Raw genomic sequence first — 26,173 nt, 5'->3', positions numbered from 1 at the left:
ACGTCTCATCCGAAAGACGGCGCCCACTGACAGTGTAGTGTCCCCTTCACTTTTACTGGGGCATTAGGACTCACACAGACCACAGGTTGAGCGCCCCCTGCTGGCCTCACTAACACCACTTCCAACAGCAACCTAGTGTTCCTTAGTGGTCTCCCATCCAGGTACTGACCAGGCTCAGCCCTGCTTAGCTTCAGTGAGTAACCGGTCTTGGGCTGCAGGGTGACATGGCATTTAGAAGTGTACGTAATTTTCTTCTTTCAGACAAAACACTTCATATTTTGGCACATTTGTCTTGCACATTCATATTTAACGTATTAGTGAAGAATTACTAATTAAAATAGACAATATGCTGCTACTGGTGGAAAAAAACCGAACGCAACAGGAATGAGCTACTTTTTGCAGCAGGGAAGAATAGAATGTTCGTTTGATTTGCACAGATTTCATGAGAAGAATTATGACAATATTAATATCCGTGATGTGGTAGTGGAACATCATACTGGCAATACACTGTCTTACAATGTTCAACACGCACATGCTTCGATTGCGATCATCAAATAACATCAGTGGCGGGAAAAATGACAGGGGTAGTTCATTTATATTTTTTGCCGCATGGCAACTCGCCATTCTATAGAATGTCTAAGCAATGTATAAAGTAGCAATCATTTAATACTTGGTTTGATTTTAGGCATTCTATATATTTCCTAGACATTCTATAGAATCCAGATTTCACACATTGCCAGTAACATTATGATGGATGGATGGATGGATGGATGGATATTACTTTTGACTAAGTGCCTTGATTTATAAATGTTTTCATGTTCAGTACAACTTCAAACTTATGTATGAGTATTTTAATTTATTAGGATGTTTAGTAGGTTGTTATAAATGTTGAAATTCTGCATGCAAGTATGCATTTAGACCTCAAGTGTTGGCAAAAATGCATACGTTGCATACACAGGTTTTTCAAATGTTTGTGGATTTTAAAGATTCATTTTTTTATTGTAGTTTTCTGCAAATAAATGCTAAGGATATTAATTTTTAGTAATATAAATATTATAATAAAATATTTTATTATACAATTCTATTGTTTTAATTAAATGCTTGTAATATCCAATTGAGCATTAATCAGATACCTGATGCAGTTAATACAATTTTAACTTTATTAAATTTCATTTGTATTAAATTTGGATCATTGCTTTAAGCACTCTCATCCTTTCTCCATCTTTAAAACCTTAAACATTTTGGCACTGCTTTATTCGTTGACTTTTTTTGACACAAGGTATGAAATGTATAAGTAACAGTGTGTGATTTATTGCGGCTCACCCCTGCATGTCTGCTAATGTGTTTCAGAGAATGCCAAAATCCCCAAAAGCTCAACTCCTGCCCTTCCCAAGCAGTCAGCGCGATGGCAGGTCTCTAAAGAGCTCTACCAAACCGAGAGCAACTACGTTGATATCTTGGCCACGGTCCTGCAGGTCTGTGTTCTGTGTGCCTTGAGTGTTCTTTTTCCGTCTTGCGCGCACGCGCACGCACGCACGCACGCACGCACGCACACACACACACACACACACACACACACACACACACATAGCAAGTGGCAAACCACAGTACCTGGCTCTGGCCTTATCAAACTAAACCAGTGCCTCTGACCAGTTGGGGGGAAAATGAATTAGATTTGGACACCAATGCCTTGGACATTTCAGTTCTGCCTCACACCCCCTTCATATTGAGCTCATACAAACACGCGCGCACACACTTTTTGTCTGCTTGCATAGTAAATGTCACATCATATGCCCGCAATCAGAACCAAGCAAATTTCACTGAACAGTGGAGTCAGATCATCAGGCAAAGCTGAATAGCTTGACCTTTCCATTGTGGTCCAGTGGATCTTCATTAAGTTTATGGAGTAGCTGTCATGCAGAGGTCTGCATGGGACTGATTTTCCCCACTTATGCTCAACTTTCTCACAACTAGACTTTGGTTTGTTTTGGATATTCTACAAAAAATACCAGCAACAGGCTAATACATGTTAAATCAAGTTAGCATTGTTGTAATTCATGTTAGAAACATCTTGTTTATGTTAAAACATGCTAGAAAATTGACTGATAATTGGTCAGTTCATGATAACAACTTTGTAATTCCTGTTAGGCAAGTGTTACGCATGCTAATTTACGCTTAGAGTATGCTAACCATGATAAAATGAATAATAATTCAGTCCAATAATGCTTATGTTAAAAACTAGGCATGCACAATATATCGGTGACCATATCATTACCGGCAGATAAATGCTATTTTTAAGATTATCGTTATCGATCTGATGTTTAAATTAGGCTGAAATTTTTAAGCCGATAAATTACATAATTGTACAGAACTGCCTGCCTCGTGCATGCATGGGTGGAACTTGTTTAGACTTGTCCAGTGCACTATAATGGATCTCTCCTCACATTGTTTATTCCTTCAAAGTCCGTCCTTTTTTCCTGTGGTATTGCTGTGTGCTAATAACTCAGTAAGTAACCATGTTTCTTATCATTGTAGATATGTTTGATAGAGTGTTGTTGTGTATTTTGCTTTAAATCGCCTCAGGAAAAAAATATTACATGTGTAAACATAACAGCAGAGATGCACACGTGCTAAACAACTAGTTGGGTTGTTTGTAATCTAAAAAAAATATTGTTATTATCAACGCGTTGCTTGCCATGTGTTGTTGATGTAAGATTGTGTTCAGTTTGATAAGAATATTCATATTGATTATAATGAGCGCGCCTCATGCACAAACACACACACACATCTGACCTGACAGCCATCACAGCAGCACGGAGGAGAAATTCGGCTTTTTTTTTTTTAAATGGTTATGTGTCGTTTTATACAGTGTATATAACCTTCTGGTTTCAACTGTATTTGTCCTAATGGTGTTTTTAGCAACGTGGGACATATATATGACTGTCAACATCTCAAAAAATGTGTTTGGTGTTTCGTGACATACTTTTGTCAAGTTTAATACTTGTCTACTTTTAGATCAACTTATGTTTCTAATACATATCTTCTCAATCATTTATTTATTTTATTTCAATTAGCAAGCTTTTATTCAGAATCATTGATACTTTCACTTAACTAAACGTTAAATGGGTTCATGTTCTAAAGAGTTCTGTTTCAAATAAATGTTTATTATTAAACTTTCTATTCAAGAAAGATTTCCAGAGATGGCATAAGAATCATCTTTAAATCATTTGTAAAGGATCGCGTGGCATCTAAAAACACAGCTCTTCCATCACAGGAATAAATTACATTTTAAAACCGATTAAAATTAAAAAGCCGTTTTTAAATAGTTATGATGCTTCACAGTGTGGCTTTTACTGTATTTTTGATCAAACCGAGTAGTCTTAGTGAGCATACGAAACACTTTTTCGAAAACATTTTAAAGTCTTGCCATCACAGGGTTTATTTTAGGACCCCACTCAACTCTGACTGCGCACTTTGCCTGACATCTCTTCGAAATATCACCCTCTCATGCCTGCAAATCAGAGGTTTAGTCCCAAATCGAATCGGTTCCTTTAGTGATCCCGCAGGAATGCAGACCTTTACCGTCAAGTCCTGCTCCATTAGCGAACATATCGGAGTCCATCCTGGCTTGATCTAATTTCCTTTGTTCATGGCTCCTTTCAGCTCTTCAAATATCCGCTGGAGAAAGAGGGGCAGGTGGGCGGCCCCATTCTGGCTCAGGAAGAGATCAAGACCATCTTTGGCAGCATTCCAGACATCTATGAAGTGCACACCAGAATAAAGGTAGGCAATAACCTTTCTAAAACGCTGAGTTAAAGGCTGTGTTGTGCGTGTTGGCTGATGAATGTGCTTTGACAGGCGGATCTGGAGGAGCTGGTGATGAACTGGTCTGAAGAGAGGAGCGTTGGAGACATTATCCTGAAATATGTGAGTGCGATGAAGCTTTGAACTCGACCTCCTCCGGCGTGCAGCTCATAACGCAGTCAAAGGCTGAATGGCAGCTTTTGTGATCTCTCTTTATTTTTTCAAATTCCCTCTCAGTCTGGAGAGCTGGTGAAGGCCTACCCACCATTTGTCAACTTCTTTGAGATGAGCAAAGAGACCATAGTGAGATGCGAGAGACAGAAGCCCAGGTTTCATGCCTTCCTGAAGGTACTGTCAGCTCTTTTTAGTGCATATGAAGAGATTCTTTTCTTTCTTTCTTTCTGTCTGTGGTAGAACCTTAGGGTGATCATGCTTCTGATGGTTTTAGAGTGTTAAAATGTAGTCAAAAACAGTCATGTTTGAATGGGTTTCTGTCAGAAATGACAGCTATTAGATGACACAGCTGATATGTTGAATAGACTATCTTTCATACAGTTATTTATTTATTTCCCCCTATTCTTTCTTTCCTAACTTTCTTTTCTTTTCTACTTTTATTTCTTTTCAACTTTTTTCTTTTCTTTCTTTTACTTTCCCCCTACTTTTTCTTTCTTTCCTTCTGTCTTTCCTTCCTTCTTTCTTTCCTTCCTTCCTTCCTTCTTTCTTTCTTTCCTTCCTTCTTTCTTTCCTTCCTTCTTTCTTTCTTGTCTGCATGGGACTGATTTTCCCCACTTATGTTCAACTTTCTCACAACTAGACTTTGGTTTGTTTTGGATATTGTACAAAAAATACCTGCAACAGGCTAATACATGTTATATCAAGTTAAAATTGTGGTAATTCATGTTAGAAACATCTTGTTTATGTTAAAACATGCTAGAAAATTGACTGATGATTGATCAGTTCATGATAACAACATTGTAATTCCTGTTAGGCAAGTGTTATGCATGCTAATTTACGCTTAGAGTATGCTAACCATGATAAAATGAATAATAATTCATGCCAATAATGCTTATTATGTTAAAAACTAGGGATACACGATATATCTGCGGCCAAATCATTACCTGCAAATAAATGCTATTTTTAAAATTATCGTTATCGATCTGATGTTTAAATTAGGCTGATATTTTTAAGCCGATAAATAACGTAATTGTACAGAACTGCCTGCCTCGTGCATGCATGGGTGGATCTTGTTTAGACTTGTCCAGTGCACTATAATGGAGCTCTCCTCACATTGATTATTCCTTCTAAGTCCGTACTTTTTTTCCTGTGGTATTGCTGTGCGATAATAACTCTGTAAGTTACCATGTTTCTTATCATTGTAGATATGTTTGATAGAGTGTTGTTGTGTTTTTTGCTTTAAATCGCATCAGGTAAAAATATTACATGTGTAAACATAACAGCAGAGATGCACACGTGCTAAACAACTAGTTGGGTTGTTTGTAATCTAATAAGATTATTTTATTTCCTTCTTTCCTTTTTTCTTTCTTTCTTTCTTTCTTTCTTTCTTTCTTTCTTTCCTTCTTTCTTTCTTTCCTTCTTTCTTTTTCTTTTTTTCTTTCTTTCTTTCTTTCTTTCTTTCTTTCTTTCCTCTTTTCCTTTTTCTTTCTTTCCTTTCTTTTTACTTTCTTTAATTCTGTCTTCATTCTTTCTTTCCTTTTTTTCTTTTACTTCTTTCCTTTCCTTTTTCCTTTTCTTTCTTTTTTCTTTTCCTTTTTTTCTTTTACTTCTTTCCTTTCCTTTTTCCTTTTCTTTCTTTTTTCTTTTCCTTTTTTTCTTTTACTTCTTTCCTTTCCTTTTTCCTTTTCTTTCTTTTTTCTTTTCCTTTTCTTTCTTTTAATTCTTTCCTTTCTTTTTTCCTTTTCTTTCTTTCCTTTCTTTTTTCGCTTAATTCTTTCTTCATTATTTTCTTTCTTTTCTTTTATTTCTTTCTTTCTTTCTTTCTTTCTTTCTTTCTTTCTTTCTTTCTTTCTTTCTTTCTTTCTTTCTTTCTTTCTTTCTTTCTACTGTCCAACAGGTCACACTATTATATCTTTATTTTCTTTTTCAATCCTTTTGTAACCTGTTTTAACACATTTGAATTTGTTTTTAATCATTTTCAATTCTTTGTTTTATTTTCTTGTTTCTTTTATTCTTGCTTACGTAAAGCACTTTGAATAACCTTTGTGTATGAAATGTGCTATATAAAAAAAATCTTGCCTTGCATTTCTGTCTTTCTTTTTCTACATTTCTCCTTCATTCTTTCTAGCATTCTTTCTCTTTCTGTTCTACATTAATTTCTTTCTTCCTACTGTCTTTTTCCTTTTTACTTTCTCCATCTTTCTTTCTTTCTTTGTTTCTTTCATTTTAACGAAGACTGTATATTTACATTTTTCTGCCTCATTTTGTTATTCAGATTAATCAGTCTAAACCTGAGTGTGGCCGTCAGACTCTCGTTGAGCTTTTGATTCGTCCCGTGCAGAGACTGCCAAGTGTCGCCCTCCTGCTGAATGGTAACCCACATAATATGGCTTTGGCATGATGCAACTGATAGACACACAAACAGCTGTTCCTATTCAGTAAACTGAGCTGAATCCATAGGGTCTAAACAGAGTTTACGATCAATTCAGTTTGTAAAGTAATTTAATATATCACATCCTGTACACGTTTTTCATAATTAATGTTGAGCCAGTGTATGCTTATAGTAATAAACAAGCTTTTGGATGTATTTTTGCTCTTTGCAGATATAAAGAAACACACATCAGATGACAACCCAGATAAATTGACACTTGAAAAGGCCATCGAGTCTCTCAAGGAAGTGATGACGTGAGTCCTTATTGTCCTTATATAAAAACCATCCTTGAAACAAAGTAATGTTGCGCTGAGAACTAATTTCAGCAACCAGAACATGTTGAAAGGCCAAAATCATTGACTAAAACAGTGGCTTTTAGGTAAAGAGCTGTATATTTCTCTCTCTCTCTCAAATTCACAGCCACATAAATGAGGATAAAAGGAAAACAGAAGGACAGAAGCAGATCTTTGATGTTGTTTATGAGGTGGACGGCTGTCCTGTAAGTAATTTTGTTTTTACTTCTCAGGAAGTTTTCCACATTCACACACATCTTTTGAGTTTAAAGGAATCACTTTCCCACAGTGCTGTCATTTGCTTGACTTCATACAAGTCGTGCTACATTCCAAGTCTTTTGAAGCTTTGAGTCGACAGATCGCAATGAAAGATGTTATTTCAGTGGCCGTTACAGCTTTCAAATAACTCAAATCATTTCCACACCCCTTCAACCAACAGAACTAAACTGACCGTATTATGACCAACGGGATTTTTCCCGCTCTTTTGAAATCAGAGTATGATGTAAGCACACTTCAACATTCACCAAGCAAATCTCTCCCGCCAGCCCATCCAGACCATGAAAGCGAAGTTATAAAAGCAGGTCATTCACAAATCATCACAGTGTTGAGGTCAGAGCCACAAGCACAATAACACATCACTGACCATTTACATCTCAACAACTGTTTAATATTCAACAGTTTTCCAATAAAGGGACATATATTTCTTTAGTTCACTTATATATAGTTGTGCAATTGGATATGTAAATTGTGTGGTCAATTTCTCATTTTAAATGTGCAGTAGCGGAAATGGTTTGTTAATCAATGTCAGAAACAATGGGAAATGTTTATGGAATATTAAATTGACCGCTTTTGGTGCTGGAAAACTTAAATAACATTAAAAGTGAGCTTCAAGAGATTAATTAAATGTTAAATATTTTTTATTTATTTATTTATTTTTAAACGGGGTTTCCGGGGGGTTTTAGAGTATTAAAAGCTTATGAATCAATGTAGAGAAATTGAAGTATTAAGTTTTAAAAAGTCATAAATGCTATTTTGCAAAGTATTAAGTTTTATATAATTTAATTTCTGCTACTGCCTAAATATTTTGAACCATCGAAAATACTTTGAGCCTTGTTCACTTGCATTAAAAGAAAAAAAAATCCTTGTTTTTTTCCATCAAAAACTTCATTTCTCTCTAGCTAAAGAAAGAAAGTCATACCTAGCCACACATGGAATTTGCGCACGCAGAAATCTGCAGATTTCCGCTGATTTTTAGCTCCTCATTGAGTTTGTTTTTACTTACAAATATCTTATTTTATTAATTTGTTTTACCTTTCCTAGGAATAAATTCATACCATAACTTAATTAACTGTTACTAATGTAAGCTAATTAAAATTAATGCAGAGTAACATTCAGTCCACCTTGCGCTTCACATTGTAACAGAAAGCGGTGCACACCTGTTACTTGGCAAGCGGGGTACAGAACAAGATAGTGGCTTGCCTAGTTTGTCAGCTACATTGGGGAAAGTGTCTGTTTAATCCGCTGTGGCCAAGGATTCCGAATTACGTTTGGGTCAAGCCTGTGCCAAGAAATGACTGCGACACCTACTGCTGTTGGTGCCGAAATTTTTTTTTTAACTAGTGACGAAGGGTGTTATGGCCCTGCACTCCCATATGAGGGGTGCTAAACACACCGCGTGTAGTACTGCTCATCAGCGCCAACCACCTATTGTGCAGTTTTGTGCACAGGAGACCTTTTCAGTTACTATCAGTAACAAAGAAATGTTTACATTAGAAGCATTGCCACCACAGCCAAGGAACATCCTATCTTACTGTGTCTCAACACCAACTCTGCAGGCACAGATGATGTGGGTCCTTAAAACAATCTCTGAGCACCATCTTTACATATCGTTTGAGAACATTACAGATGTTTTCAAAACCATGTTTCCTGACTCTGAGGTTGCAGTTACATTCTCGTGTGGAGGCAACAAAACTGTATATATTAATAAATTCTGATTGGCTCCTTTTATAACTAAATAAGGCCGTACTCACACTAGGTACAGTTGCCTTGAACCGGGCCAAAGCACGCTTGTCCCCCCTCCCGTCTCCCCGGACGGCCCGCACTCACTCCACAATTGGACCTCGGCACGCTTACATCATCGCTGCTGCGCTGTTCAGTGAGAAACGCTCTCTCACTCAGCAGCACCGAAAAGATTTCTCTCTAGTTTTATCGTTTCAGTTGTTTGATATGCAGTGACATGCAGTCAAATATTTCGCCAAACAGTCCTTAGGGATGCGATGACACGCAGTCAAATATTTCGCCGAACAGATCCGCCACTTTTGGCACTCATAAACAATCATAAAGCCCTTGTGCTGCAGGAATGAGGAGGTCTGCTGAAGGTGCGCAGCTGTCGTGCAGTGAGGGGTTTGCATCTTTAATAAACTGCGGCAGTTTGCATTCACTGAACAGTAAGAATGATAAATAAATCCATATGAAACAGTCACTTAAAGTCACTTCTCGCTTTCAGTTTCGGGCATACCGCGCCAAAGCCCAAGTGAATCGCACTCAGGCCCACCTCTTCCAACCGGGCCAGGTTCCGGTGCTTGAGCCCGATTCAGCGCACTCACGCTTCTCAAGCGATTCGGGAAACTGGCCTGGGCACGGTACGAATGGCATAGTGTGAGTAGGACCTAACTGACTGAACAGGTCAAAGGGCCAATGTGATCATGTTTGACCTTCAATTAGAACTTCATATTCGCTACTGGGTGTTCGACCATGCTGTTGCATATGTATTAGGTAGGTAGGTAGGTAGGTAACTTTATTTATACCCGAAGGTAGATTTGGTTGTTAAATATAACTGATAATTGAAATAAACTTGTACATAATTATTTTCTATGGTTCAAAATGTATACAGATCTGACCGTTTTCCCTCATACTTCTGTTGAAATGGGTACAAAGTTGGCATTGAATTTTATTTGAAATGGTATTAAAAAGGTTTTTAAAAGCCTTAAATTTAATTTGGAGGATCCCAGGGGTATCTAGCTTATGTAAATGTGTGTAAATTGATATTTATTCAGTTTTTAAATTCGTTTTATTAATTTTATTCTGATATAAATATAGTAATATTTAAATGTTTGTATGATTTATTCACATTACAGTTTGTAAGGAAATATTTTCTGTCTTTCAGTATATATTTCTTTGAAAGACTTGTTTACCAAAGAAGTTATTCTACTTAAATGTATTTATTATTTCATATATTAGGTTTTTAATTATGATACAATTCCACATAAATCCGCTGATTTTTTGTTTTGTTTTACAAAATTCTCTGCAAAAATAGCAAAAAATATCACCAGATTCTCTCTGGCCCTAGTCATACCCATTTTCAATGGCCAGCTTGTGTTTTAGGGAGAACCCTTCTTTTGTCAGTAAATGTTAAAGTATCATGCTTTATTGTTGGCTCCTGTTCCTCTCTTCTCCATGCTGGGAGATACAGCCGTGCTTCTCTGAAACATCCTCTCTCCACTAAATGGATCAGAGTGAGTCAGCTCATGTTGTCTCCTGTCAGACTCGCCCCAGAACAGCTGCGTCCAGAGACCAGGGCTGCCAAACCAATGATCACCCTCAGATTGGGGGTGCTTTTCCTGGATCAGTTGGGCTTTGGTAGCTCATGGGAACTGAAGCAGCAAGAGTCTGATCCAGGAACAACACTGAGACAGCAAATGCAGCATGTTCATCAAGCGCTCGGGTCGATTGAGCAAAATTCAGCACAGTCCTCACTTATAATTAATTAATTTACTGGAAATTTTGTAAATGTTTTGCGACATGGCAACCAATGTATTTGTATTAATTTTTTTTTTTTTTTCACCTACAGGCCAACCTGTTATCGTCACACCGAAGTCTGGTTCACAGGGTGGAGACCATTGCGCTGGGAGATAAACCCTGTGATCGTGGAGAACATGTCACACTTTTCCTGTTCAACGACTGCTTAGAGGTAATGTTAAATTTTCTGCTTTGCAAAGTGGATATAAATTAAAAATCTTCTTTATTATACAAAACAAATGCATTAATCTTTGTCTTATTATATTTGTTGTGTTTATTTTTTTGAAAGCCGTATGATGGCAAAGTAATATCTAATTTTTTTAATCTAATTGTTATTACAACCACATTGCATACATTGTTAGGTGACATTATTATCATTATTATTATTATTATTATTATTATTATTATTATTATTACTACTATTGTGTGTGTGTGTGTGTGTGTGTGTGTGTGTGCGTGTGTGCGTGCGTGCGTGCGAGAGAGAGAGCTAGGGTTGGGTTGATAGATGATGCAATCGTCCATTGCCGATGGCCGATAGACATCACAATCCTCCACCCCTCACCTGTCGCAGAAGCAATCCACTCACGAAAAATACACACGGCCCTGTATACACTAATAAAGTGAACCACGTCCACACTGGTGTTTCATCTAGCTTTTCTGAAAAGCCCTCTGTCCACACTATAACACTGAAAACGTTTTAGTTTTAAAATGCATGTTTTGCGACTGTAACGCCTTCCATCCATTCAACTACTCTGGAGTTTTCATGCAGTTTAGTGTGGACCGAGATCTTTTCAGAAATGCCAGTGTGGACGTGCATTGTTTTCATTCTAAAACACTGTTTTAAAACTAAAACGTATTACGCCGGTTTCACACTGCAAGCGAAAGCAGTGCGTGAGCAGATTTGTCTTTCACACCAGGCTGTGTCTGCAGCATGCAGATCTTCGGCAGCTGCTGCAGAAATCAATCTATCTCTGTCTATCTCTCTATATGCAAATAATAATTTTATAAACTTCATCTGCACCAAGGCCCGCGGCAACCTCCTCCTATGCTGTTTCTTTAACTTTCAAGTTTTCATTTTACAAATCATATAGATAATACAGTACTGTATGCTTCTCAAGCTCCATGTAAGGTGTCATTCATGTCTGGTACACTCAGAAGACCATCTCCTGTGATATCATGTCATGTATTGGTTTTTGATTGTCAGGTTGTTGTAGGTGTAGTTATAATAATATTTATACAATATGGTTATAACCATATTTAAACATGATCTAGTGTTAGCCTACTTTCTCCACTTCAGTAATGTCCAGTGGCAGAGTAACAGCTCGTGCAAAGGATGAGACGGACAAAAATGATGAATTAATGCATGCCCTTCTTTTACTTATTTTCGTGTTGTCAGGTTCACAGTGCAAACAGCTCCCGGGTGGAATAACTTAAGTGAGCATAATACAAAGCCGAATAAAACTTTCTTCCTCTGCTTCAGCTACACAGCACACAACGAGCTGACTTCATCCAGCATGCATGTCAAACTACACTACCCACAATACACTTCTATGGACTACAACTCCCGTAAATAGCAGTCTTAAAGCAGCCACTTCCCCTCTCCTGCAACACTAGTGTGCAACTTAGGCAAAACAGATACTAAAACTGTTTTACATTTGGATTTGTAGTTCGGCCCTAAATAAATGTTTGTTGCAGTTTTTAATCGTTTAAGTTCATTTGATTTGACTATAAATAAATCATTTTATATTATTAACGCATCTATTGGGTAAAATTACTACTTTTTACTGTCATTCAATGTGTTTTGGTCATTATCAGTGCACTGTCACTTTAATTAAGCGTGAGCAGCACGGCAAAAATAGACCCAGCGCCGAAACACGGCACTGCTGCTTCAGCGACGCTTGCACTGATACGCTGCTGCTGCATGCGTGATGAAAGCTCTAATCTGTTAACATGGATGTGGAAAATTCACGCTCTGCTTACACTTATGGTGTGAAACAGGCTTTAATGTGGAACCACACATGTTTATATATATTTATATTTGTTTACCACTGCAAGCACACATCACTGGTCCCATTTGAAAACGGAGGCATGGTTGCAGGCATCCGCCTACCTTTTCCCGTTGAAGATTTACCCTTTGTGTCCTCGAGAGTTTGTTTTCCATATCAAACTTGCGAAGTCTGAACTTACTAGAAATGGACTATGCAAGACTGAACTTTTTGCACTTAATATTGAGACAAAACCCCAGTCAGATGTGGGCGAGTGTCTGCTGCTACGCCTCAGATGTCTCCGTTTCCCCCCATTCACACTGACATGGAGCAGCAGTGTTTAAAAACCAAAAAGGCGTTCGAATGCTCCATTTTCGGAGCTTGAAAACCGGAGCTCGTAACCGCAGCAAAACTTATACGTTTTATCACTGAAAGATATTAGACTTCAGACTCGTTGATCTTTCCCATTCCCCCTTTCTCCAACTTTACTTCCTTTTAAAATCTACTGTCCTATCATAATAAAATGAAAAGGGACAGAAATAAATGTACTTTACATCATTTCAAAGTGTTTCAAACACTTTTCAGTGTTGTCTTTTTAACAAATTGTCTGCATTTAAACTAGATTTCTTTTTATTATGTAATGTATTATTTCTTGAACATCTTGGCTCTTCCCGCTCCTCAGTTTAACCTCCATCAGCGCCTCCTTAAATTCCCTCCCTTTTTTTCCTTCTGCACAATTTCAGCAACCTCAACAATTGTTTGTTTAGTTCACGGGTGAGCGCAACCATTGAGGGGGAAAAAAGTGAATAATTTATGCATGTGCAATCTCTGCTTGCTGACTCGACTTTCTGGCCTGTTTCCCCAATTAGTGAGGGGATGCGATTAAGCACTGTTGAGGGGTTTACTCGCGTGCACTGGTACACGGCTCTGGTCCTCTTCACCTAATTCTACCTCTGGCTTGGTAATGAGACCAGGGAGAAGGGAAGACTCTGAGTGATCAATTATTCATTTTAGGAAGTCCTCTGTATGCATATCTGTCACCTCAATCTGCATTACACATTTCGGCTCCTCTAAAGCACCCGAAGCAGTCCCAACTGTTCCGTCTGAGTGCGCAAAAGAATATTTTACATTCCTCTGGTATGAAGAAAGCTGCTTGTATTGAAAGTAAGCCTGTCAGTTAAGTCGAATCTAATTACATGTTGTGATTAATCTATCTTAATTGCATAATTAATAAGAAATTACCTGCATCATAGTTGAATTCAAAGGCATCAATTTTTATAAACTATATTAGGTATTCTTTCCTAGTTTCTTTGTTGGACCATCTTTCGCCCTAAGAACTGCCTTAATCATTCATGACATAGATTCAACAAGGTACTGGAAATATTCTTTAGAGATTTTGGTCCATATTAACATAATAGCGTCACACCGTTGTTGCAGATTTGTCGGCTGCACATCCATGATGTAAATCTCGTTTCACCACATCCCAAAAGTGCTCCATTGTATTGAGATCTGAAGACTCATTCAAACCAACCAGACCAAACCCTGAGGGGTCATTTGGGTACAGTGAACTCATTGTCATGTTCAAGAAACCAGTCTGAGATGATTTGCGTTTTATGACATGTTATTATGCTGGAAGTAGCCATCAGAAGCTTGGTACACTGGGATGAACATCGTCAGCAATAATACTCAGGTAGTCTGTGGCGTTGACATGATGCTCAATTGGTACTAATGTCCTCTGACCTCTGGCATCAAGGCATTTGCACCCACAGAACTACGGCTCACTTTATATTTTCTCTCTTTCAGACTATTTTCTGTAAACCCTAGAGAAGATTGTGCATGAAAAGCCCAGTAGAGCAGCAGTTTCTGAAATACTCAGACTAGCCCGTCTGGCACCAACAACCATGCTCAAAGTCATTTAAATTTCCTTTCTTGCCCATTCTGATGCTCATTCAGGTTTGAATTGCAGCAGATTGCCATGACCATGTTTACATGCCTAAATGCATGGAATTGCTGCCATGTGATTGGCTGATTAGATATTTGCGTTAATGAGCAGTTAGACAGGTGTACCTATAAAGTGGCGGTTTTTAGTTCACAAGAACTGAAACCTGCGACTATTTTTTTCTTCTTTCTTTCTGTATGGTGATGAGGAAACAGTGGGCGTGGCTTGTTTTTTTCTACTGCAAGCTGATTAGATGTTGTAAAGTAGCCATTTCATTTAGAAAGATCTGGAAATGGGTTTTAGAAGAGTTTTTATTATAACACGAGACACCTGCGGGGTGTGGTTGAGTATGTTAGCCAAGCCCAATATCTAAGACATACACGATCTGACAAATTAGAGGAAAAAAAAAACACATTTTTCAATTAAAGATTACAAGGGCAATTTAGTTTTTCTTAATGACATTCACAGATTAATTAATACAGACTAAAATAACATTACAAAACTAGCAATGTGAGCTAACAAAATCATAAGGTTAGTTTTGATTTTGTTTGTATTTTAAAACGCAAACTTTGAAGCTACAGTACAACAGCCATGCATTCCCCTCTTATTTTGTTTCTGAAGATGCATCTAAATATGGTAACAGACCATTTATTGCCGCTCAGAAACAGTTTAGAACATTAAAAATATATAGGTTCTGCAAAAAATGATAAGTGTTTCAAACAAAAGTGCTGGATGAAAAAGTGTGTTTTATGCCATTGGATGAATGCGTGTCTGGATGTACTGTATGGATGCTATTTTATTTAACAGTAATATAAAAATCTGAAATCATTTTGCTTACTGAATTATTAAATATGGGGTCCAAACCACCAGTAGGTGGTGGTTAATGCCTAATGTGTTCAATCAGAAAAAAACAAATTGTGGATGCACATCTTTTATGCATCAATAAGTATTTTTTTGCTGGCAAAACCAAACCTGCCAACAGTCCCATACCTGCCAACAGACCCCAGGATCACCCCAGGACCAGTGACTATTCATATGGCAGCCGATACCTGGTGCATAAAACAGACCAGGCATCCCTTCTGCATCTCAATCACCCCCCCCTCCCCGCCCCCAGCGAATCTTCAAAAACATATGTTGGCAGGTATGGGTAAAAATTAAAGAGATAAAAGGTCTCAGTCTCAGAATATGAACTTATTCACATAACTCTCTAAAAAAGTGTATCGCATTTACAGTTGAGTTTTTCAGAACAAAACAAACATTAATTACACTTATGCAAATATAAAAGTCAAGATGTAGTTTAGCCAGTTTAAGAAAAATAATCTAGAAAAATATAACAATGTTCTATAGTCTCCACTGTGCATCATGTTGATCACTAATCAACTTAAAAATGTATGTCTTACATTAAAAGTGAATGCGTTTATTTATTTATTTTCATAACCAACACATTTTTTTTACATTTTAAATCAACAGCCCTAATTTAGATGTTTTATTCTATATATTTATTCTGTTTGTTTGTCTTTACATTCAGATCGCCAGGAAAAGGCACAAGGTGATAACAAATTTTCGGAGTCCATTGGGTCAGACACGACCACCTGCCCAGCTCAAACACATCACCCTGATGCCCCTGTCCCAGATCAGAAGAGTCCTTGACATCCAGGACACTGAGGGTGAGGGAACGACTAAACTGTTCTGCATCTCACCAAGTGCACTCGTGCATATTCGAGTTTTCTGTGTTCTGAATTAGCACCCAGGAGAGAGAGGTTAAGTCTGGATATGTGTAAAGTGTGTCACTACACTGTAGAGCTGGCCGATATACTTAAAAACATGTTAACAAGTCTAAAAAAAAGGTCTTAAAAGGACACTGAAATCTTATTTAAACATAAGAAAACATTGCAATATATGGTAAGAACACTGTAAAAAATGTTTTTCTTACTTAGATTTTGACTTGTTTTTGATTTTAACTAGAAATTCTTAAATCAAGAAGAATTTTCTAAACAAGCAAAATATATTGTCTTGTTTTAAGAAACAATATGCCAAATTGAAGTTCATTTTCCCTTAAAACAAGCAAAATAATCTGCCAATGGGGTAAGAAAAATAATATTATGTCAAAAGGAAAAACTAGATTATTTTGCTTACCCCATTGGCAGTTTATTTTGCTTGTTTTAAGGTAAAATGAACTTCAATTTGGCATATTATTTTTTAAAACAAGATATTATGATTTGCTTGCCTAGAAAATGCTTCTTGATATAAGATTTTTTAGATATTTGGACTAGAAACAAGACAAAAAAAATCTAAGAAAAGCATTTTTTTGCAGCGTAATGACAGTATTTACCTTTTAGATATTTTAACAAAATATATGATAACAAATAACTGTAAGGTTTTATTTCACGCATAAGCATTAAATTAACAATTTATAACTTTATCAATTAAATTAGCTAACATTGGCACTTAATCCCTAACACATGCTTTTTAAAATAATACTTTTATACACTTATTTTTAAAAATATTCAAAGCAATCCACATATTAGGGAATGTGCAATGAGCTAACATGAACAATTTACAATTGTATTATTTATTAATGATAGTTGAGCTGTGCAGTTAATCACCTACACAATCTTATGTCTGTGGTTGATGATGACAGCTTTTCAGATAATCCTGTTAAATCTTTGACAAGTGTGTTCGGAGCGGAAAATTCTCATTTGCATTTGCATTTGCACTGTCGGTGACCCAGAGAGAGAAGTTGTCATGCAGTTATGAAACCGATTTAGTTCTTTCAACACAGTATTATTTTTGTTGCTTTCAGAGGAATACTGGGTTAAAGGGTTGTAGTTTGGATTTTAATGCGTTAACCATTTATTGTAATTTAACCAATTCAGCAATAAAGCTTACATAGTGTAGATCTAAAAAAAACAATTAAAAAATGTATTAAAAAATATATTACTTTATATTCGCTTATGCATTTCACAATGTTAGTAAACTGGATCGTGTAATAACCTCATACCAAACATTTTAATCGATGGAAATTTGTTTTTATTAAACAAATATTTTAATTTGATCATTTAAAACCGAACTTGCTAACTGTATTATTCCTTTCATGCAAATAAAAGGAAATGGAAGAATCCCAAAATTAATATGATACTGTTGCAATTTTAGGAAATCGAGTGGTTATAAACCTCATTTTATAGAGCCTGCCGAATCATTGAGAATTTATTGTGAATATTGAATATACCACTCAGCCCTACTTTACTGCATTTCCATGCGCTAAAGACACAGTAAGGCTGTAAATCAAACTTTAACACATGGAATTTTGACTGAGATTCAGATCTGTGCTTCTACAAGAGCAGCTCTTAGCACTGGAGCCCATTTTGTGCCGCAAATGAACTAATTTCCCAGGGGTCCACTTGTTATGATTCAATCAAATCTCCGTAGATCAATCCCTTACCTGCATTGTTTCCCAATTAATATTATTTTTCTTTGAAAGATGACGTTGTATACATTAAAAGTCCCATCAAATCTGCATGTTTGACATATTTTCAACTGAAAAATTAAGACAAGGTGGGGCATAGAGTAGCTCATCCCTATTAAAAAAAACAAAAAAACAGCCAATAGTATGTTTTTATCCATAGACTAAAAAATATTGACGTCACCCATAGGTTTTTGAAGAGCGCAAATAAAGCTACTAGTGGACCAGGGAGGCCAAGTCGGAGCACTCACTCTGGTTCCCTGGGCTCTGCGATTGGTTAGAGAAATTCCAACTCGAACCAAAACAAAACATTACAATTGGCTTAAGATTGGCAAAAAAATAAATAAAAAATCACTATATTGCAACCTGCAGAACCTAGGAACTTAAAAAAAAAAGAAGCCACAAGCGGGCATGGCCAACCATTGCCATCACACTGACCAGGGGTAACCAAAAAAGGGCAAAGAGGCGGAGCTACTTATGCCTGCTTGAACTTTGCTTAGATATGTTTTCTTTGAGAGAAACGCTTAATACGTCATTACCTGCGACTCGTTTGTGTTCTGACCACGTGTTTGGTTGTATACTATATCAATAAATGTTTAGTCTTTTAAAAACACTGTTGTACTACATTAAGCCACTAAGCATTGTTCTTATGACATTTTTCGACATGAGGAAAATGCAAATTACGTCCAAATACTTCAAATAGAGTCTGTGTTAGTAAATGCAAACCTATTTATGAAATCCAGGGTTAACACTATGAAAACTTTTGAGATAACTGTTCTATTGCCTACAGCTGATCACTCAGATTCTGGAGTGCATTCAAGTTCTAAAGAAAATTATAATTGTAATTTAGCTTAAATAATAAATACATTTATAGATATGGTACGTGAGTATATAAGAATTTCACTCATCTAGGAATTGGAGGCCACTTGAATGGTTTGTGAGCACAGTTAAGTGCACATAGCATGCCCTATTATCTGATAATTTTTAGGAAATAATTCTAAAATGCAGTTGAGTGTGTAAAGCCACATAAACAAAGCAAAAATATGTTGTATATGCCGAGTTTAGCAGCTAATCAGCCAGAACGGCATGCTGGCGACCAGCAAGACCTAGCTGTCACTAAAGTGGCCACGCCACTTAAGACTTTTTTATGACTTAAAATAAACTAAACTGATGAGTTGTATTAAAAAAATCACCCCCTCACAGTTGTCATAAAGGGTAATATTAGCTGTATACACCCAAATCATTTTTGTATCAGGCTGTAAACACCTTTTTTACTGCTATAAAGTTGGCCATTTTAACAATGGGGTCAAAAAGAAATTACTAATGTTTTGCTTCTTACACTTTCTTTACATACCTAAAACTTGCCTATAGCACTTATTCATTGTTGCTCTTATAGTTGTGTAAATTGCTTCCTTGTCCTCATTTGTAAGTCGCTTTGGATAAAAGCGTCTGCTAAATGACTAAATGTAAATGTAATAGAAATGTGCTCTGTTTTGGAGCCAGGACTAGCGGAATTTCGATGGATTGCAGTTTCATTTACTTTCGTATTTGCTTCAAGGAAGAGTGGGAGGTTGCCGCTTGTTTTTTTATCACAGCCATGCCAGTGGGAGTGGTTGAGCTCAAGTGCATTAAAATAGTCTTGAGTGGGGTGGGGCATGTCAGATACTGGAGAGCTTTTGATAGGTCAAGATTTGATGAGAAAATTAAATTTTAATTTCACTAGACTTTTAAAGAATGTGGCTTTTGGTTGACTTTTTATTAATAACCAATTAACATACAAATAATTAATTGCTGATGATACTTTTTTTTCCTGTTTAGTTTGTTTACAGTTTTTTTTTCTTCAGGTGTGGTTTTGATGGGAATGGTTGTTTTGCTTTTAGTTTTGGTCAGATAGTTATATCAATTTTAATGCTTGAATAAAATGCTCTATAACATTTTTACAGTCAGCCGGTCAAGATCCAAAATCGAACTTGATTGGAAGCAGAATAGTGTCTTATTTCACAATAATGGCCAGCAAGTTGACCAGTCAGCTTATTTTTTTTCTTTGTGTAATATAGATCATGGCATCTTCTAGGCTTAATTCTAAGTGACATGCTCTGCCTCTATTTTTATTTTTTTATTTTTCATTTGTTTATCTCTTTCTTAGAGTGTCAGAACGCCTTCGCCCTGGTGGTGCGTCCTCCTACAGAACAAGAGAACTTGCTATTCAGTTTCCAGCTGACGGCTGAAGACACCCTCAAAACTACCTGGCTCAGAACTCTCTGCCGTCAGGTGGCCAATACGATCTGTCGAGCTGACGCGGTGAGCACAAACGCACACATACATACACACACACGCACGTGGCCACTTCCTCCTCAGATCATCCCCCTCAGGTCTTGAACACAACTCAATTATTTATTTTATTAGCTCTGCTTTCCTTTTATTGTGGCTATAAATTAGGAGGTTTGTGTGGGCCTTTTGGTGTTGGCTAATCCTATTAGATGCTCCTGTGTGGTTAAACTGGGAGGCAGATTAATGTAATTAAGAGAGCAATTGTACTTGAACTTTACACTTCAGACATAGACGTCTTTATCTTCGTGCTGCAGAACTGCAGGTCCCGCCCAGGCCTTTCAAAACGGCACATGTAATTGGCGCGGGCAGACAGATGCATGTATTTCCCTTTGTAATTAAACAACCAGACCAAACCCTGCGGCTAATTGCGTTTTTGGCCTTGCCTGCAATTTTATTACTGGCCATGAGGTGGCGATCTAGCCACATGTGAAATGCAGTCTCATTCACTCTCTGCTCCTCTGAATATCAACATGCTGTTTGGGAAGCTGAACAGTGACGCTTCTCTTTGCACTCTTTGACAGGCCAGCAGTATCTCTGTGTTCTGATTTAATTTTTGCCTGTCTCAAACAGGAAGATCTCATTCAGAGCACCGATCCTGACTCGGTCCAAGTGAGCACTAAGGACATGGACAGCACGCTCAGCCGAGCATCCAGAGCCATCAAAAAGACATCAAAGAAGGTAGGGAGAAGAACCTGGGACTATTGAAAATGACGGCATGATATGAATGCAAATTTCTGTCAGCGTTCATGACGCAAGTAACTCCAATCCTGTTTTGATATTCGAAACTATATTTGTATGATTTTGAAAAAAAATAATAATAATTTTAGGACTGCACAGTATATGATTTCAGCGTCACTTTCACAATTCAATCATCTGCGATAGTCACTTTGCACAGGCAAAAGTTCAGAACAAATGAGATGTTTGAGTTTAACCATTGTTGCAATCATAAAGGTGGTCAGTCAAGGGGAGGGAGAGTAACATTAATTTTGGATGAAACACATAAGCAAACTAGGCATGGGCCGGTATACTGTAACGGTATGATAACCTTGGATAAAAATAGCATGGTTTTACGGTATTGTGATTACTGCTCTAAAATATTTTCTTTATAAATGTCTCCGTACAAAAAAAAAAATAATTTCCAGTTCCATACTATATAGTTCGTTAAAAACAGTATGCAAGCCAAGTGATAGGTCTTAATTCATAGAATTCGAACTTCCAGTGATATTCTGAAGTGCGCATCCGATGAAGAATTCATGAATTGGAGTGAAGCGGGAATGTCATGTAATGATGACAAAGTGGCATCCATAGTACATCCGAGCTCCCTTCAAGCTACTCTCATTCATACTGTATAGAATGTACTTTTCTATCGTTTGAGTAGTAAATTCTAATTCAACTAAATTCTATTCAAACTAATTGAGTGCTTTAGTCTTGTTTGAAACTTACAAGTGTGTTGAAGCAGGGCTGGAACTAAACTGTGCAGGTCTGCGGCCCTCCAGGATTTGAGTTTGACAGCCCTGACCTACTGAGTAGTAGGCGATTTCGGACACAGATAAAAAAAAATATATATTTTTGAGAAATACTTAAAAATTTTGTAACGTTTAACATGTCAGGCTACAAAATTAAAATGAAGACTTCTGCTGTCTTAATTGGCTTTAAAAACACAGATTTCTTTACAATTTAAAATGGCATCTTTTGTATCATTTCTGCTGAAGATAAAAAATGTAAAAAAATAAAAAAATCTCACATACACTGTAGGAACGATAAAAAAAAAAAATGTTGCCGATTTTGAAAACCTTGACTTTTCCAAACCACAGTATACTTTAAAAATGGTCATCATCTCATCCCTAAAGCAAACACACAACATCAACAAGTGAGGGACAAAATACCATGACTAACTAAATGCAATAACGTACAATAAAAATTTACAAAAATATATTGAAACAACACTGAGACAACAAACGGGACACAAAATGTTTATACAGGTAGATGGGGTAGTTAAAGAGATGAGATGCAGGCCGCATCCAAACAAATAGATACAGAAAATACCCAATTACAATGATTCACTGACACACAGTACAACAGAAATTCAAAGCGTCCCGGGCCTCACAAGTAGCGTCCCCTCAACACTTTTGTCACGGTTGCAGCGGCTGCATTGGAGACAGTAGGATGACGTCAAGGGGGACACGGCAAACAGCTGGGCAGCGTGAGTCAATCCAGCGGATAAAAGCAGAGAGAGAGGGAGACTGGCAAAAGGGGAAAATCATGATCCCAAAACAACACTGGGACGTAACAACCATGTCTGCATGTGTTTTTGAAGGCCGCTGACGAGAGCTAGAAACATTCAGGCATAAAACATTTTACGGTCAATGTTTAATTGGATTATTCATACAATGAAGAGCATGTAGTTTTGTTTCTTCAACCTAAGTGATGTTAGACTCCAAAAAAAAAAAACACAAAGCACCTTTTGTTTTCTTTGCTCTATTGTATTTATCATTCTTGTTTATTATTTTTTTATGCATGATTCACTCCCTTGCAGAATTATCCCAATTAATCTGAAGTAATGAATTCTTTTCAGAAAGGCTATTCAAGCCATCTGGTTAATTGTATTTATGTCGTAGTGTATATCACAGAAAAACATACAGTAAGATCACAATGCTAGATTTTTACAGTATCGTGCAGCCAACTTTGGGGTTTTTCCCCCATTTTATACATTTTAATGTGAATACAACTTTACATTTGTCATATATTGTTGATACTGAAACATTATTTTGTCCAAAAATGTTGTCCAACTGTAATCCCTACCCCTAAACCCAACCCTAACCATATCCTCTTGTGGTATTATATGAGAATAGCAATGACGTTGAAACATCTTACGCTGATTGTTAGCTTAAACTTAACATTAACTTGTCTCTCAAATCTTATTGGTTGATTGGAATGTTGTTTTAAGATCAACAAAGAAGTTGATCCCGGAATATGTTGCACTTTGTAAAAGTTCTGCTTTGCGATTTTTAGGTCACACGAGCCTTTTCTTTCACTAAAACCCCCAAGCGTGTGCTTCAGAGGGCTTTTATGGCCAATGGTACCCCAGATGAGAGGAGTCCTTGCCCAGATGCCGATCGCATGAGCCGAATGTCCAGCAGCTCCACACTGGCTGTGAGTCCGCATGCACACACACTTTCTCTGTCTCTTTCTTCTTAGTAATGTATTGATCTTAGCTTTGAATGAAAGACGCACAACTGAGTCGATGATGTATGAATAATGCACTCATTTTTGAGACCTGTCCACACCATCCTTTTACTTGTTTTGAAAAAACATGCACAACAGCAAATGGTGCATCCGTGTGCTTCAAGGTTCATTCACTCTTAGAACGAATAGAAGGGGGGAAAAACACTTTTGCCCTGATGCCTATTCAAGCAACATGATGGTGAGCTTTCTTATCTGTATATTTATGTAGGCTCAGAGAAGAGTGGCTATTTCAATAATTTTTTCATAAAAACACAAATAAACAAGCACTCCTTTTTATTTTTAAAGTTTACAAGTGTTGTATTTTAACAAACTCCTCCTAGGGATTTTATCAGATCAACACCAACATTGGGTAATGTCATCTAAAGGCCTTGGCAATGTTAAATTGCGAAGATCTATAGAGTTTTCGTCAAAGAGCGTGTCCGTGGCAGCCTCACAAACTTTGATGCTTCCCTACAAAACAGGAACTTGGAGAGAGAGAGAGAGAGAGAGAGAGAGATAGATGTATAGATATAGATAGCAGGGCTCAACACTAAGGACTGCCCGATGGATTGGGGCCAGCATGAGGGGTGTTTGAGACGGTTAACGGGATCATTACTAGCCTGATCGGGCCAGTGCTGCCAGGTTTAATTTGCCTGCAACAAATTGTCAGTTGCGTGCCAAAAAAATTAAAAATAACTAAATCAAAAAACAGTTTGTGCTTTAAAGCATTTGGTATAGTAAACACTATATTGCTTTTCAGTTCTTGTTATCTGAATGGATGTTGTGAGCATGTTATTTTTTCCATAACCTGGCAACAACCAGTACAATTAAGAGACAGCAGCATGGCGACAACATCAAATGATGTGGCTAAGAGAAAAACGTCTATTTCTAACTACATGAAAGCAGACATTTCTATTCAACATGACAAAAAAATTAATCAGTCATATGTCATCAGTTTGGCAGGTGAGCCACCTTTTGTTTTGCAATAAAACACCTGCACAATTTTCATACTGCTATTTTTGTTTGCATAACACTTTGAGTTTGGCTCATTATACATTTATTGGTTACATTTTTAAAATATTTAAATTCTTTATTCACAGACATTATTTTTGACACTATTTAAAATAGATGGATAGATAGATAGATAGATAGATAGATAGATAGATAGATAGATAGATAGATAGATAGATAGATAGATAGATTTGTAATTGTAAGTATTTATCAAACTGCAAAAGAGTAATTGTTTTATATTAATTTAGTTTTATTTAATTTATGTAAAATGTACATAATTTAGTTCATTTATGCAATTTATTTATAAAATGTATGTAATGGCAAAGCTGAATATTTAGTGTAAAAGTATAAATTGTCTGTTTTCTTCAAGACGATTGAATACTGGTGACAATCGTCTGCCAAAAATAAAATACAAATGTGTGAATAGTTTATCAGGAAGTGCATTTTCAACTGAAAATTGTGTCTGTGGTGAGTTTTCCCTCCTACTGTGAATAAGCCTTGAATCCAAGATATTAAACTACAATGATCTTTCTGTTATTCAGCGACAGGTTTGTTTGTTTGTTTGTTTTAGTTTTTTTTTTCCCAGAGAACAATGACTTTTCAGCTCTGGAAATGTTTTGAATAATTTTGGTGCATAAATTGTCTGAATATTTCATATTTGTGTCATTTAGACGCATCATACTTGCTGTAAACAGGCATTTACATAAATTCATGTCTCTCACAGAGTCGTATTGCTCACACTAATCTCATTTTCCACAGCTGAATCTTTACAGTATGACTTGCCAAATCTGTCTGACTTGAATTTTGCTCTCAGAAGGCATACAGTTGCCTTGGTCGCTCATTCCTCATCTTTCAGCTCTTTTAAAAGGGGCATTTTGACCTTATTCATTAAGGTGATTCATGCACAGCTAAATAGGTAGAAATCGAAATCCCAGCGTTCGTAACGTGCTCAGATTTTTCACTTCCTCTAGTAATTTTAAAATGAGTGATTTTAAGGGCGTTCAATGCAGAGACACTACCAGTCAAGATTAAAGGTGACATATTATGCCCCTTTTCACTAGTTGTAAAATAAATCTCCAGTGTCCCCAAAATGTGTCTGTGAAGTTTCATCTTAAAAAAAAAATCTCGCAGATCGTTTATTATAGCCTGCTCCTATTTTGATTTAAGCATAAATGTGCTATTTTTGTGTATGTTTATTTTTAATGCAAAATGTATAGGGACATTCACATATTGATTGATTGATGACCCTAAAAGCTTCTTTCCAAAAAAAAGGTGGCACATTTACATGATATTTTGACAGAAAACTACAAAAAACAATCAAATCTCATGCTGACAAAAAGTCTGAAAACACCAGTAGCGGATTAAAGTCTTGCATGTTCAAATGGCAGACAGACAAAGAAGTTAACACTTTTAGTCTCAACCAGAACAATTCTGAATGGTTATGAATACATTTATGCAGTTGTTGTAGAGCAAAATTGGTTCAGCTTATTGACTAGAATGTTACTGCTCTCTACCGAAGTGCTGGCCTTATCATATAAAATTACACTACTGGTACAATCCTTCCATCTTCATGGAAAACGTAAAAAGTCAGGCTATACAGTACATAATAAAAGTTCTTTTACAAATTAAGCTGACTGCAAGCATTTTCAGGATTAATCTAACAACATGGTAGATCTTATAACTGTGAAAACAGTCAGAGTCGATGGTAACTATAAGCAC

General features: G+C 36.8%; 1 protein-coding gene across 30 annotated transcripts in view; it reads left to right on the top strand.

Annotated features, from left to right (window-relative positions):
- ect2 (epithelial cell transforming 2) overlaps positions 1–26,173 on the top strand; it is a 67,779-nt gene that overhangs the window by 30,996 nt on the left and 10,610 nt on the right. For all 30 annotated transcript variants that reach the window (NM_001441987.1, NM_001441988.1, NM_001441990.1 and 27 more), the window contains 12 exon segments: positions 1,351–1,475; positions 3,664–3,783; positions 3,859–3,927; positions 4,042–4,152; positions 6,254–6,350; positions 6,582–6,663; positions 6,830–6,908; positions 10,553–10,672; positions 15,953–16,091; positions 20,034–20,188; positions 20,789–20,896; positions 23,231–23,371. In NM_001441987.1, the coding sequence (NP_001428916.1) occupies positions 1,351–1,475; positions 3,664–3,783; positions 3,859–3,927; positions 4,042–4,152; positions 6,254–6,350; positions 6,582–6,663; positions 6,830–6,908; positions 10,553–10,672; positions 15,953–16,091; positions 20,034–20,188; positions 20,789–20,896; positions 23,231–23,371 (1,346 nt within the window).

The sequence above is a fragment of the Danio rerio genome, chromosome 11 (genome assembly GCF_052040795.2).
Source record: "Danio rerio strain M-AB ecotype USA chromosome 11, GRCz13ab, whole genome shotgun sequence".
Lineage (NCBI taxonomy): Eukaryota > Metazoa > Chordata > Actinopteri > Cypriniformes > Danionidae > Danio > Danio rerio.
This window is presented reverse-complemented; position numbering and strand designations above follow the sequence as displayed.